The 14,752-nt window shown below is 46.5% G+C and overlaps 2 protein-coding genes across 3 annotated transcripts; one reads left to right on the top strand and one right to left on the bottom strand.

Annotated features, from left to right (window-relative positions):
* The first annotated feature begins 1,041 nt into the window (after positions 1–1,041).
* LOC136949300 (transmembrane protein 179) lies at positions 1,042–3,807 on the top strand. The gene is made up of 4 exons (XM_067243551.1): positions 1,042–1,358; positions 1,988–2,125; positions 2,283–2,361; positions 2,608–3,807. Exons 1-4 carry the CDS (start codon positions 1,057–1,059, stop codon positions 2,788–2,790), a joined length of 702 nt encoding a protein of 233 aa, XP_067099652.1. The 5' UTR covers positions 1,042–1,056; the 3' UTR covers positions 2,791–3,807.
* Positions 3,808–4,236: 429 nt separating this feature from the next.
* c9h14orf180 (chromosome 9 C14orf180 homolog) lies at positions 4,237–13,226 on the bottom strand. Of its 2 annotated transcripts, XM_067243550.1 has the most exons (7): positions 12,504–13,226; positions 12,211–12,334; positions 9,560–9,590; positions 9,218–9,326; positions 7,571–7,743; positions 6,992–7,118; positions 4,237–5,790 (listed from the first exon to the last, which is right to left on the bottom strand). In XM_067243550.1, exons 2-7 carry the CDS (start codon positions 12,315–12,317, stop codon positions 5,585–5,587), a joined length of 753 nt encoding a protein of 250 aa, XP_067099651.1. In that variant the 5' UTR covers positions 12,318–12,334; positions 12,504–13,226; the 3' UTR covers positions 4,237–5,584. The 2 variants fall into 2 exon arrangements, with proteins under 2 accessions (XP_067099651.1, XP_067099650.1); XM_067243549.1 differs by having other exon boundaries at positions 12,211–13,225.
* Between the last annotated feature and the right edge of the window lie 1,526 nt (positions 13,227–14,752).

Below are 14,752 nucleotides of genomic sequence, written 5' to 3'. Positions count from 1 at the left end.
CTTCTGACAAGGCATGAAAGAGAAAACACCACCTGGACACAACACCTCAGAATGAAATTCATTTTCTGACCACACACACACACAATAACTCACACTAATCTGAGAAATGATAACAATAATGGAAATCGGGACTCTGAGATGCAGCTAAATGACACATAAATCACCGGCATGGATGGCGAGGCTTTAAAAGCGGCCCGGCCGTGATGGATACAAATGGCCGCCTGATGTTGGTAAACTGCTGGCATAAATACTTGTCTGAGTGGCTGCAAGGAAGCGGTAGAAAACTAAAAGATTAATACTTGCGCATATATGATATTTCTCCATCGGAGCCCCTTCCTGACACCTATAAAGTATTTTTTTTATTGCTTTTTCATCTCTGTCCCCCCATCATTTACAAAATGAATGTCTTTAACCTTGCTCTGATGCACATTCAAATCAAGATTGCTAAAAGCATTGATAGAATGCAGTCTAATAAGGCAATGCCAAGCGGTTTTTACACAGATGAGGACGACCTTTTTAAGCGGCATTTCCTCATCAAGGTCAAGACGTGATGATTAAGGTCCAACGTAAAGGAAGGTTGAAGGTGCAGGGACAGACCGTTAGCATTCCCACTGGAGGGCGCTGTCTGTGCGGTGGGGGGCGTGTTGGGGAAGGAAGGGAGCCAGAGGGAGGTACCTGTCTACTGTACACCAGATGGACCCTCTGAAGCGCCACAGATTAGTCTGACAAGTACCTGCCTCTCCTTGAGAACTGTCACCCTGTATCATGACGCTATTACTCTTACGTGAACGCGCGTGTGTGTGTGTTTGCGTGTGTGAGATAAAGAGTGAGTTATAAATGATATCACACAGATAATGCTTCTCAAAATATTAATTTATATAGTAACCAAGGCAACAACCCAATTTCATATTATACCAGTCCAGCATACAATTCCACATCAATTCAATTATCTGAGATACAGCGGTGGTGCATGATGCTGCGCCTACGCAGCGTCAAAGTGTCCACTGCGCAGGCGCCGTTTAAATTGGTCGCAGCGCTGAGACTGGAGATGGAAAGATGGCCCTCGATAATTTAATATTCGCGCAATGTATCCTCTATTTTTTTGCTTTTGTGTTCAGTTTCATTTCCGTTGTGCCTCTCTCCGAAAATACGGAAGATTTTCGGGGAAAATGTTTGCTTTTCACGCATGGAATGTGGCAGAATGAAAATATCACAGTATCGAAACAGCGCTTCATCGTTGAGGAGTGGGGACGGGAGTCCTCATGCAGTTTCATCACTTTTGTCGGGATAGCTTCCCTTGTCGTGTCTGCAGTGCAGGCGTGGAGACTGCTTTTCTTTCTTTGCAAAGGGCACGACGAGTGAGTGCCGTTTCACTTGTGGTTGTTCTGAAACATTATTTGCTTGTTCTTGTTTTACAGGATCGCATTGCTAAGAGATGCATGCAGACATATGTACGGTAGTTCATGTGCACGCACTCCTGAATCCCCGCCAGTCTGTAGCCTGCCTGCTGCACCGATAAAAATAGTACAAATACATTCGGTTCATTTAGTTTATTTTTATGCAGTAGGCTAGATTTGCTGCAGAAAGGCCTGGCAGAAGAGAATCCATTGGTTACAATAACACATTCAGCCTCATTCAGCCACTCTAAATCAATATGCCAGTCATACCAGCCTGAGGATCCGAATGCAATGTGATGCAGTTCACATATAGGATGCCCATTGCAAATGATCCACTGTTTTTCATTTAGTTTTGTAGAGATACTTCTGAATTGAGACAAATGTTTTTCCAATTATTTTTGTACAGCAATTGGCCTATGAACATCCTGCCTTACAGTCGTGGAACTGGTTATCATAGGAGTATCTATAGAACAACTATCAATTTGCCTTTTTCCAATTAGCACAACAGTAAACCATCAAGTTCTCTTACAAACCATCTCTTTCCCTTCCCCTCTCTCTCTCTCTCTCTCTTCCACTCTCCCTCTCTGCAGTTCCATCTTCAATGCCTTCCTGAACCTGCTCATCAGCTCTCTGATGGTGTTCATGGTCTTCCTGTCCAGCACCATCATCAGTGTGGGATTCAACCTGTGGTGTGACGCTGTCACAGAAGGGGGCAGCATGCCCAGCAGGTGAGCCCGGTCACATGACCTGGTCACATGACCTGCTCACCATCTCAGAACCACAGTACCCTTTGACCCTGTCTGGGCTACTGTGGTCAGGGCGCCACCATACATCGCCTGTAGCTGAAAGACAGCTTTACATAACATGTTTGTTTGTTTGTTGCAGCTGTGAGGACCTTCAGGACACGGATCTGGAGCTGGGGTTGGATAACTCTGCCTTCTATGACCAGTTTGCTATTGCTCAGGTATGACTGGAACTGATGGTCTTTTAACCAAGGGTGTAGGTTTGCTTTCAGATGTGGGTAGGACAACTTTACATGTATATTGTATATAACCAAGAATGCGGACGTTAAATATGATTTTCTTCATAAAGAGGCGACAGATTTGTCATTTTTCCAAAAGTATAATGAACCCTAAGGCCCTGATGTTAACTACAGTGTAAAGATGGGAGACTGAGATGGGATTCTAGATACTTCTCTGTGTGCCTCCAGTTTGGGTTGTGGGCGTGCTGGCTGGCATGGCTGGGCATCGCGGTGATGGCCTTCCTCAAGGTCTACCACAACTACAGACAGGAGGATCTTCTGGACAGCCTGATCCACGAGAAAGAACTGCTCCTGGGGCGATCCTCGCGCCGAGGCTCCGACGGCAGGGACCGGAAGAAGGGCCTGATATAGAGCACTGAGAACACACACATGCACACACACACACACGTATGCACACAGCCACACATCCACACACGCACACACTCACTTGGACATATGCACACACGCACAAATCCACACACACACACGCACACACACATATGGGCACCCACAGAAACACTAGTTACTGACTTCAGTATATTCGCTAGCCCTGCCTGCCACTGTAGAGTGACCAGACCCTGTCTATTCATACAATCAAATCAATGGGTTCTGACTCACAAGTATATATATATATATAATTTATAGGATTCCTTTCATGCCTTTGGGTTACATCTCACCGTACTTGACTGGCATCCTTTTTAAAACGTCGCTGTGGGCGGTGAACTTCTGAAAGGGTGAACAAGTCAGTGATATTCTGCGGCAGATTCAATACGCTTGTCCACTTGCTTCCTGTGTTAATCTAAACGCAAACTAATTACTGCTGACGCGTCATCTGCTTCTAGGCGCACGTTAAGACGTGCATGAGCAGAGAGAATATACAGACATTTAATAAGGAGGATGTAAGTGATGCATTAGGCCTTTCTTCCTCCACCGGGAGCGAGGCTCCACATTTAGCAGCATGATTCTGGTGACTCAAGCAGACAGGGAGGTTGGAAGGACAGTTTACATGGCTCTTCATGTCTTTGTGCTTTGGTTTAGCATGGGCTGTGTGCATGCAGTGAGTAGGGTTAGGGTTTGATCTACTGGAGTATTATATCATGAATAATATGTTTCTGGGACAAGCTTCCTGGTTGTGTACTCTGAACACAGATACCCTGTGGGCTGGGTAGCGTTGCTTCAGTTAAGACGGCTTTATTGCATGCTGTGTATGTGTGCTTTTGCAGAGTACTAAATCTGCACCAAACAAGTGTTTTTTGTAAGGTATTACGTAGGCTTTGTATGATGCACATGGTCAATCAATGAACTTTCTATTTTCAAAGGACAGAGTTGTGAAGTGAGATTACCAGAAGTCAGAAGTTCATTTCACCTCCGGTCTGGCCCTTCTTAGTCTAAACATCCAGTATAGAGTACAAGCGGTACAGAGCATGCTGGGTAGTGGCAATAAAAGCCTGCCACCACGTTCTCTGGCTTTGGTACAGTATGCAATGACAAGTTTTATTTGTATTCATTCAAATCATATAAAAGATAGGAACCAAGAAAACCTTCCAAAAGGCACTTTTTTCAAAGTGACCACAAACACATTGCCAGACATGAAATGCAGCTACAAACCAAAATGTGCACACAGGCAATATTTCCCCAGGTGTTCTTGTTGCTGAGGATGGCTTAGTCTGACAGTTAAGTGGAAGCCCTCGAGATTAGACATACCTCATCTTTTCAGGCATTGGTTGAACCATATTGCAAAGAGCTTCAAACGTAAGACTTCTCGCACCTTATCATTTCCTATAGTTGTGTTCCCTGAAACCTGTTATATAAAGAATAACTTATTATTGGGAAAATAAATTGTGTGGTGTCTTATTGCTCAAATTTAAAAGTCTGTGACATGCACCAATGAAGCCCTTTGAAGCGTGACCCATTTTCAGGAGACTTGTGTTTTCTAAATTAGATTTGTGCCAATTACCGCAAGTCTCACAGTGATGCTAGTGTTCAGTTATGCTGCTGCGTTTGGCCTCTAACCACGCCAATCCATCCACCTCATCTACAGTACATCCTTCACCATGCAACCCCCTTCGTATCTACAGCTGAACAAGCATTTGACATCAAGATTAAAAACCTGAATTCTGCAGAAGTTGAAACAGACTAGTAGTTGAAATAGAAATGTAACAGGTAACAAAATCCTTATAAAATTCAATGTACAGGAAAGAAAAGTATTAGATATTTGTGTATCTGCTGTTTACAGTTTATAAGAATAGATAACATTTGAAGATGAAGGATATTAGTTGTGGCATTTTAACATTTAGGATGAACACTGGCATAAGCACTCATTCTGAGCACGTTAATTTAGATTATAAATAATGACATGGGGAATTTATACAACAGTATTGTGCTGAAGATGTTGTCATCTTTGATCCAACTGAGCGTCCACTGACTAAAGGTGGATAGACCACAGAGCATGTAGTACGTAAAAGAAAGATGACTTCATTCGTATAAATATTCAATTTCGACCTGGCACAGTGAAGTATACACTGTCGTTCTTTTTCATGGATTCCTTTTCAAAAGGAAATCCCGTTTGTGCTTAACTCATCCCGCAATCCTCACGTAGGACAGTTAAGGTGTTCAGTGCCGAATCCAAACAATGTTAGAGGTCCCGACATTCAAAAATGTGCAATAACAAGGCTGAATATTGATAGACTTAATATACCTTAATATTGTTGTAGACCTTACCATATATACACATTCATATCCGTGTAAATATTCAATGTACACAAAATGTTATAGTTTTGTAATAAAATAAATATTTGCATTCCATGGAAACATTCACACACGTACAATAAATGTGTGCCGATAATCAAAAAAGGCAAATGACCGTAGCAGTTAAGTGAGCATAACCAGTGAGCTTTAGCTTTGCAAATGTGCAAAATATACCAACCGAACTGAACGAGCCCCCCCTCCCCCCAGGTACATATACATACAAGCATCGAAGCTACATTATCTCTGGGATTACGAGGCTCTTCCTACTCGTGTGAGATTAACAGTAAGGGAGCCCATCCCATGGCCATAGAAAGAGTTTCAGCAAGGGGGCGGTGGACTGAGCTGTTCCGGGAGCGTCCGGGCGGATGCAGAGAGCGTGGAGATCTTGCTCCCTGTCCTTCCTGGCGGCTGGTTCCCGTCACTGCATGGTGAGCCAGCCCCAGCAGGCCCAGACCAGCTGCTTGGCCTTCAGCAGGTAGACCGCCAGAGAGGCCTCCAGGTCCTCACACATGCGCTGAGGCCGCCGGCGATCCGTGCAGTACAGCGCCACGCCCAGCAGTGACATCATCAGGAACAGGCAGGTAAACAGGGCCAGGTGGGAGCGGGCTTGTGATGTGTCATATGCTGGGGACCAACACAAAACAGATCACTTTATTTAGCTAATGATCGACTGTACAGTGTAAACAACCTCCCAGGTGGATTCAGTCACGCTTCTTTCCAGGTAAGTGTGAATCTTGTTAAATAGCAACCTGATGTGGTTGAGCTCTGCGTTAAATGTGCTGAGCCATCCATGAGCCGAACAGGTGACGGGTAAACTAGGTGTGAAGCGAGAGGGAAAACAGGCTGTCCGATGTTAAAGCGGCCTTAACACTCCCATATTTACATTTACATTTAGTCATTTAGCAGACGCTCTTATCCAGTGCGACTTACAGTAAGTACAGGGACATTCCCCCGAGGCAAGTAGGGTGAAGTGCCTTGCCCAAGGACATAACGTCAATTCGTACGGCCAGGAATTGAACTGGCAACCTTCTGATTAATAGCCCGATTCCCTAACCGCTCAGCCACCTGACTTCCCAACGAATCATTGGATGAGAGAGTGGCTAGACCCAGGACAGCTGCTGTCTCTGGAAGTGTATTTATATTGTTTTGCCTTATGTACTACATTTTCTGTGTATCGGTGTCAAGGAGTCCCTTGAAAAACGACCAAACCACAAGGGGCTTATCCTTCTAATAAACATTTACATTTAGGCATTTAGCAGACGCTCTTATCCAGAGCGACTTACAGTAAGTACAGGGACATTCCCCCGAGGCAAGTAGGGTGAAGTGCCTTGCCCAAGGACACAACGTCAGTTGGCATGACCGGGAATCGAACTGGCAACCTTCGGATTACTAGCCCGACTCCCTCACCGCTCAGCCACCTGACTCTACCTGACTCCCATAAACATACATAAGTACACACCTAGAGGGCAGCACTCCTCTACAGGCAGCGCAGACACACCTCATCTTCTCTCTCACGCACCCACAAGACTCAAACTACGGGTACAGTACAAGTCCCTCCACAGGGGCAGTTATGGGGGGGGGGGGGGGGGGGCAGTGCCCCTGTTACAACAAGCTTGGACCCCCTTGTAGCCCCCTTAAATGGAGTCCCTGAATAATTACAAATAATATATGTTGCAAAAATATAACAGGCAAAACATGCCTGCAATGCAGTGAATAAAACTATATCACAACAGCAATGTTTGATGTAAATGGCCCCTCTAACAGTAAACCTGGCCCCAGGCACCTCCCCTGTCCTTACAAGCTCCTCATCCCATCAGTCTCTCACCGTGCACCGTGGTCTCAGGCTCTCTGAAGCGAACCCGCCGCTCGCCTTTCCGCCTGTGGACGGCCTCGGTGTCGGACCCTGGCCCCGGCCTCTTCAGGATGGAGGTGGGGGTCTTGCTGCCGGCGGGCTGGGGAGAGGAACACACACCGCGCAGTTTGAGCCTGCTCCAGAGCCATCGCAGGAGCAGCTTCACCAAACTGTTTTTTTCTCCTGCTGTATCACCCTACCCCCTTTCACTCCCGCTCAGGCACCTACAACACTCCATTTTAGACATATTCTATTTATATGATCAGCATTTTACAAATATGACTGGTTTGAAATTCGATCGTTTTTTTTTCTTCCTATTTTCTGTTGCTGTTTGAGTTGTGTGAATGCTCCATTCGGATTGCTACTCAGTTTCACTGTACAGTAGTATGTACAGTACTGTCTTCTGTTCAACTATACTACAACAGAGTCACCACAGAGCAGTTACCCAATCATATAAATTATAGATAACAAATATTACGATACATGTCACGTGATATCACATGCATACTACGTTTGCAGGCAGCTCTCCTCTTGGCAGTTGTCCATAATCACCTGGAGGTTGGAGGAGTCCTCCTGTTGGTGTACTTCCTTTCTGTTCCGCAGCTCAGAGCGTTTCTCCCGGTGGCAGTGGGTGTGGGCGTGGGGCAGCCCGTTCAGGGTGTCTCTGAAGGACTCTGCAGCCGTAAACCTCTTGGACAGGGCAGACACACACTGGCCCAGAGAGTCTAGGATAAGGAGGACCGTGAGAGAGAACCTTGAGAACCCAGGGAGAACCATGACCAGCAGGAGGCCTGGAACGTGGAACCTCACACAGCACTGATGGTTACTGTTGCTGCTCCAGTTGGGCCTTGATAAGGCACTGAAACATGCAAAACAGAGTGTGCACTCAAACATCCCAACTAACCCTATCACTACAGAGTGATGTGCTCAAGGCAGAAGACAATGCAAGATGCACTGTGTAACCTAATCACCGAAGGCTTAACGAACTGACTGAACAAATATGTTATCTTATTTAGTAAAAGCAAATGATTCGATTTTAGGAGTGTAAATGCAGGGCAACACAAGCTGATAGCTGTGACATGATAACTTCCAGACTGACTGTCTCAAGCAGTGAGCTGTGGAGAGCAAACGACTCCGCCAAAGCTATTTTCCCGGACGCCGTAGAGGAGTCAGCCTTAGTGATAAAGGTTACTGAAATAGCTAACAGAAGCACAGGCGCAATATGCAATAACCTCCACAGCAAAAATAAATGTATTTGTGCTTCAGCTGTTCTCTGAACTTGTAAGTATTTGTTTTGCCGTGGACTTGTCCCAGAAGGTCATCTAAAATGCACAGCCAGGTACTGTTAGACATAAAGTTCTACTGGGCCACAAGATTGCTGCGCACAATACACTTCTCGGATTAAAAAAAAAACTCCCCTTGCTTAACCCACTATAGAACAGTTCAGGGACGCAAGGTTGATTTTACTGGGGCACAGCAGATTTATACTGGGGTACGTGCCCCAGTAAAAAGGGTCTAATGACGCCCCTGTACTGTACGCTGCGAGGCCATCCTTCATGCTGGCTACACACCATCCGGCAGCTGACTCACCATTTAGGGTGCATTTAAGTTAATGCCTTATACAGCAAACCTGTCTTCGTGAAAAATGCGAAGTTTCGTAAATGAAACAAGACTGGGTCTTTTTCTTAGCACCAGCAAACCTCGAACATAGTGGCCTCAAACTGTCGAGAGTAGCCTAACAAAAACTCCTCGTTTGTTGAACCCCGTCTGCGGTGCACAAAACCACTTTGGACGGCCAACGGTACAACGGCTGTTTCTTAATTGAACATTTCCTTAAACTGACATTTTACATGTGCTAGCGGGAGTGCTGTAAGCCACTTACACGGCCGCGTGTGCTCTGAAGCAAAGCGGTTACGTGGTACTGGGGCTTAAACAGCACTGTTCCGGTTTGTCATGCCTAGGAAGAGAGCCTTGTGTAAACGCTGTGACAAGGTGCAGTCTACGTTCAGCGGTGAACACAAGGTCCTGTCATAATGTCAACATTGTAAACTCTTCCTCGTCTGTTTACAGTCTGAGCTGTCACAACGCAGTGCTTAGTGAAACACTCAACCAGGTATATTTATACTTTGAAGTAATTCATGTATTTTTCCATTTTGGAGGGGTTATCGCGGTGTCGTCCGCTAACGGAGCTCTTCTTACCTGAGTATTCAGTCTTTCCGATCTCGGCATAGACTGTGGCTAGCAACTCCAGGCTCCTGGCTGTGATGGGGTGATCGTTCCCAAAAGCCTTCTGGTGTATTTTAGTCGCCTGGGGAACACACAGACCATGGTAAGCCAGTTAACCCCAAGATAGCAGCTTAGTAGAATGTTTACCCACTGAACTAGAGGGTTTAGGTTCAAATCCCCCTCTTGTCGTTTTGATAAAAGCTAATGACACATGAATAATACAACCGCTATTTTCAAGAATTTGAAAAGGCTCCCACAAAGTTGGTCTCTATGATGTTTAACCATATGAGTGCCAACTGAAGGCCCAGCACATACCTTTCCACTGTACTCTAACGCAAGGTGAGGTCTGGGAAAGTAAGAAAGAAGAAGAGAAAACTGTTAGAATATATAAGTAACATAAGTACATAAATAACAGACATTCTTTTGTAGTGAGAATACTCTGAATAAAAACCTGTCAGTCCCTAATGCCTCCTAAGGGTGCTATGTTACCTCCAAATATCAGATATGCAGTAAAGAAAAGCAATGCATCCCATTCAGTCTGGCCCCGGAAGCGAAATCAATCTGGCCTGGCACCTTCAGTTAATTTAAGCCCACAAATAAGTCTTTTTCAAAGGGAACAACAATGGCTGACCTTAATCAAGCTTAGTGGGGCATGCCGTCTTGTCAAGTAAGCAGATCCATTTCAGTGTTTAGGATCAGAACAGCATGACAAACTCAAGCACGCGTGTGCTGAGGGCCCGGGCGCTGGCGGGGGGCCAGCCTTGAGGCAGCAGTGGAAACCTGCCTTCCCTGCCAGCTGCCAAGGCCTCCATCCTGCCTCCATGGCGCTCACGGGTCGGTTTACTTTGTACCCTTCCATTCACACACCCTCGGTCTGCGTTAACCCGCCTGGACACAGCGCGCCTCTGAGGATGTGCTGTCCACATCCGCCTGCGGGCAGAGCCGGCACCGCCCGAGCACATCCGTCACCCACACGTGTGTTCATAGATGCAGAGCAAGGCTTGTTTAGTGTGACAGATGTCAGCTGTGCTGTTCCTAAACCTTCCCTTTAATTAGTAATGGCCAGGTGTCGGCTTGCCTGGTTTTAGACGGTCCTCGGAGGACATCCGATCGGCACAGATAGAGAAGCGAATGGACTTCCTACCGTAGCACTGAAAGATTCAAGCAGCGTGACAACTTCCTGCTCCGGGACAGCTTCCTGTTTCCGAGTGTGGTTGAGGCCGAGGTGGGGGGGGGGGGGGGGGGGGGGGGGGGGGGGGGCGCCAGCAGTGATAGAGATGCCCCTGGGGGCAGGTCTTCCCCATCTGCTCTACTCTCACTGCTTCTTATTCCTTTCATCCTCTCTCTGTGATGCCCCTCTTGTAATCTAGCTGTGAAGGCAGGAATCTGTGTGTGTGTCTGCGGCTCGATCATCTCGACAACCGGGCACTGTACGAAGTTGAAAACTGGCAGATGTCTCGCTGAGGACCCTGGGATGTGACGTGCCGCTTTTTGCGAAAAATACATGACCTATGCGTTTAGAAACGTGTTCGTCGCCATGTTGAGCTGCGCTTAGTGATGGAGCCATGGATCTCTCGAGGCACCAACGGGCTCAGGAGGAGGTATGTAGCCATACTGAAAGACTTTTGGTTTCAGAGAATGATCGGATTTCTGTAAAGTAAAACATCTCAATCTTGGTTGTTTTAACATTTTGTTGCAAAAGTGATCCAGGCATGTGTGGTCTTTCAGTAGAGAAGTGGGCTTGTTTCTGCACACGCAATAAAAGTCTGACATTGAAAGCTCAAATGCAACAGCACTTTCCCAAGGAAAGTATCTCTGTATGAAGTACTCTGCCCTCCTAAGAGATAGTCGTCATGATTGTCTAACACTTTCATTGTGTCTCAAGTTTCTGAACCCTTTAAATAGCTCAGATGCAGTGCAGGGTGGTACAGATGATCAGAGAGCAGAAACCAACTCCTTGTCCCCATTAGCTCCGAAATCCTAGCCAGTGGGTACTGTCATAAACAATCTCCACAATCTCATTCAAAATTAACCAGCCTTCTCACCTTATCCCACCACCTTCCAATGCACACGCAACCACCTGCCCCCGCCACTCTCACAAGCAATCAGGTTAAATGCTTCAAATCTCCCGACCAATGACAACCGAGGGCTTATGTGTTGATCTGTTTTTGTGTGCATGCTGTGTCCTGACAACGTACCCTAGCAGTGAAAGAAACCAGACCCAGGTGCTGTAACAACACTTGAAACTTCAAGAAAAAGACACTGTTGTCGCACTGGAGGGAAACTCAACTCTCTAGTCTTTGCTTGGAAGCAGCCGTCCCAAACACTTCCTGTTGTGTTTATTAGGTGAGGAAATTTCCATCCTGACTGTGAGTGTTCAGGTCATAGGAGGACGTGAGATTATTGTAAACAAGACAGGGGCCACAGGGTTTCTACTCAGCAGGCCACTGCTCCAGTTATCTATTTTGGGATGGCTACACAACATCACCTAAACCTCACAATCTCAACTTCACCCCGGAAAACAGAATGACACACAGACAGAGATAACATCAATATTATTGACCTTCTTCTGAGAACATGCAAGACGTCACATGCAATATTTGAAAAGTTAGGAACTATGTGTTATGCGCTACATGACATCAATCTACCGTGTATGTTTTTCTTTTCATATGGTGTATTTACAGGTTTTTCTCACAGGAATCCAGCTTCAAATCTGCTCTGACCCGACAGCTAATGACCGACATCAGAGCAGAGTCATAAGACCCTAAACAGAACACACATTCCATTCTGAAAACAAAAACACAAATGTTTTTCTATCAGCTTAAATAATCCATAATCACTGATCCAAGAGAAGCACACACATACACCCCCCCCCCCCCACACACACACACACACAAGGGGATTCTAGGTCACTTGACAGCCCTAGTCGCAGCAGCTAAGTCCGCCAATCCAGCTGAGTTACATACCGTTTGCTCATGATGCAGAGCTGAGCTAACCTCTCCAGGTGCTGCGCCTGGGAGGCCTGGTCTGAGAGCTCCTCTGGAGAGCCACATCCTCCTGCCGAGCCCAGCATAGCCTCCTCCTGAGGTCCTGTCACACACACACACGGCATGTAATCAGTCAGTTAGCCTCCACCGTAGCCCTGCCTTGTCTCTCTCTTTCTCTCTGTCTCTCTGTCTGTCGTTCTGTCTTTTTTGGCAGCCTAGAAATAGAATCCAAAAGGCTGGAGATCCGGTGATCTGGCACACCCGTGGCTTACGGAGATGTGAGCAGAGCCTGAACTGCAGAGAGGAGCCGGCCGGATGGGGAACAGCAGGACACTAAAGATAGAGAGCTCAGATAAAGGCAGGTCGTGGCAGGGGAGTGGATATGGGAGAACTTACCACACCCACTACAGGACTGACTGACACATGCGCAACACATAAGCGGGTTGAAACACAATCACAACTTCTAACACACACACACACACATTCCTGACACCCTATGAGAGTAGACTGGGGGGGAAAAAATACGGTTTTGGCTGATGGAATAGAGAGCAATGAAGAAACATTCTCCCCAGGGGAGAATAGGGGGAGGGGGGGTGGGGTCGTAACAGTGAAAAATGCTGTTAGTCACTAAGCTAAGATTCAACTGAGACTGGAGAGAGACGGAGGGCCTTTGCCCTGCTTCAGGTGCCAGCGTAGTCTCAGGAGAGTGCTGGCAAACTATCCAGCCCGAGTGCTGATTCAGGAGACTCTGTATTCCGTGGCGCCACACAGCTCCTAATGAGATAATGCCAAGCCCGGCCATTCGTCTTCTCCGTGTGTTCGCCCCTAACTCCTCCTCCACCTCTCTGCCCACGCTACAGTGGACTGCTGCCTCAGCAGAGGCAGCCAGGGAGGGGGACGTCCAGGAGCTGATAGATGACTGGCCCTGCTGAGAGCTCTCTCGACCGGAGCTGGACTGTGTTTACAGAACATAAAGATGGACGGAGGTCAGATCAATCATGGGTCCCTATTGGCTTGGTGAGGCATTGACTTCTATAGGTTCTCCACAGCAGTGGTCTTCAACCTGTTCCTCAGCGCCCAGGGTTCTGCATGTTCTAGATGGCTCCCTGCTGAGACCTGAGTTCTATATATCATATATATATATATATTTAAAATGTAATTTAGAGGGAGTCAGGTGGCTGAGTGGTTAGTAATCTGAAGGTTGCCAGTTCGATTCCCGGCTGTGCCAAATTACGTTGTGTCCTTGGGCAAGGCACTTCACCCTACTTGCCTCGGGGAGAATGTCCCTGTACTTACTGTAAGTCGCACTGGATAAGAGCGTCTGCTAAATGACTAAATGTAAATGTAATTTAATGACAATTTATTTCCCTGATGGGTATCCTGGATTTTTCTGTCCCTGTGGTTACTATAATGCTTCCTAGACCGTGTTTATGTTACGTGTATATTCTGTTTGTTATGTAAATACTGTGTATATTATGTGTGTATTATTTGTATATTACGTGTATATAATGTGTATATTATGCACACATTATGCAGCGGAGGAGGAACTTGCCTGTGGAACCATGCAGAGAGGTAAGCTCGATCAGTGCCACCTCGTAGAACATCTTCTCAGCTTGTATGAACTGCAGGGCCTTCCCATCTGGTTACACGGGTGAAGGATCAGGTGTCTCCTCGACGAGCCGTGCCTGCTGCGGCCCAGATCTGACCACGCTCTCAATGACAACATGCTTCTCCTGACCTCAGGAGCCAACAATCTGGACTATCTTTAGAAACCCAGTTGCCCCCTGAGTTTTCGCTTGATTGGGGCAGCATTGTTGTGTGCCTGGGGTCTGATTCCGTAAATAGACACAAATATTCGACTGAAAATAAACCTCGTGAGATCTTCCACTCGGTCATAGGCATTCCACATCCAACGAAAATGAATCCGTATATAAACACAATGCGTAGTTTGACAGGGGAATTTGAAGGCTGTGACTTGACAAGAGAAAATATGCTTAAAATAAAAGCGGACATAAATACCAGACCTGCCTGGATGTCCTACTGGAGACACACTACCTTCAAACTCCCTCGCTTTTGTTTCTGTCTCTGCCTAGTGGGACTATACATAGTAACTGTCATTTTTAGTAGGTGGGGGAAAAAACTAAGCAATTTGCTCTACAAACGGTGTCAGTCTGTAACTGCAGCAGCAGAGGCAGAGAACAGGAGGGTTCCTTCCGGTTTGGGAAACAGCCTGATGGTTTATACCACGTCCACAGCTGAGAACAGCAGCATCTGGATTCTTTCAGCATGTCACAGGGAGCGTAATGGTTCTGTGTGAAGCCCTGAGAGCCCTCATTACAGAGTCAACCCAAGCCTCTTCTCTCTGGCACCCTCACAACAATGCCTCAGTCCTGGTCAAACCTTTTCATGTTGTCCCGAGACAGACAGAAGTAAAATCCTACTATCAATTAGGAAGCTGTTTTATCTAGATGAAAGGCATGGAAGGCGCACAGTTTGATTGTGCTGTTGTTAAAACTCAACA

This window comes from Osmerus mordax, chromosome 9 (genome assembly GCF_038355195.1).
Source record: "Osmerus mordax isolate fOsmMor3 chromosome 9, fOsmMor3.pri, whole genome shotgun sequence".
Classification (NCBI taxonomy): domain Eukaryota; kingdom Metazoa; phylum Chordata; class Actinopteri; order Osmeriformes; family Osmeridae; genus Osmerus; species Osmerus mordax.
This window is presented reverse-complemented; position numbering and strand designations above follow the sequence as displayed.

Coding starts and splice junctions, on each gene's coding strand:
- LOC136949300 (XM_067243551.1), top strand. CDS start 1,057: ATGGCCCTCGATAATTTAATATTCGCGCAATGTATCCTCTATTTTTTT. Junction 2,126..2,282: donor GGGGGCAGCATGCCCAGCAG/GTGAGCCCGGTC, acceptor TGTTTGTTGCAG/CTGTGAGGACCTTCAGGACA. Junction 2,362..2,607: donor ACCAGTTTGCTATTGCTCAG/GTATGACTGGAA, acceptor GTGTGCCTCCAG/TTTGGGTTGTGGGCGTGCTG.
- c9h14orf180 (XM_067243549.1), bottom strand. CDS start 12,356: ATGCCGTGTGTGTGTGTGACAGGACCTCAGGAGGAGGCTATGCTGGGC. Junction 9,591..12,210: donor CTCTGCATCATGAGCAAACG/GTATGTAACTCA, acceptor TTACTTTCCCAG/ACCTCACCTTGCGTTAGAGT. Junction 7,744..9,217: donor CGGAAAGACTGAATACTCAG/GTAAGAAGAGCT, acceptor TCCTTATCCTAG/ACTCTCTGGGCCAGTGTGTG.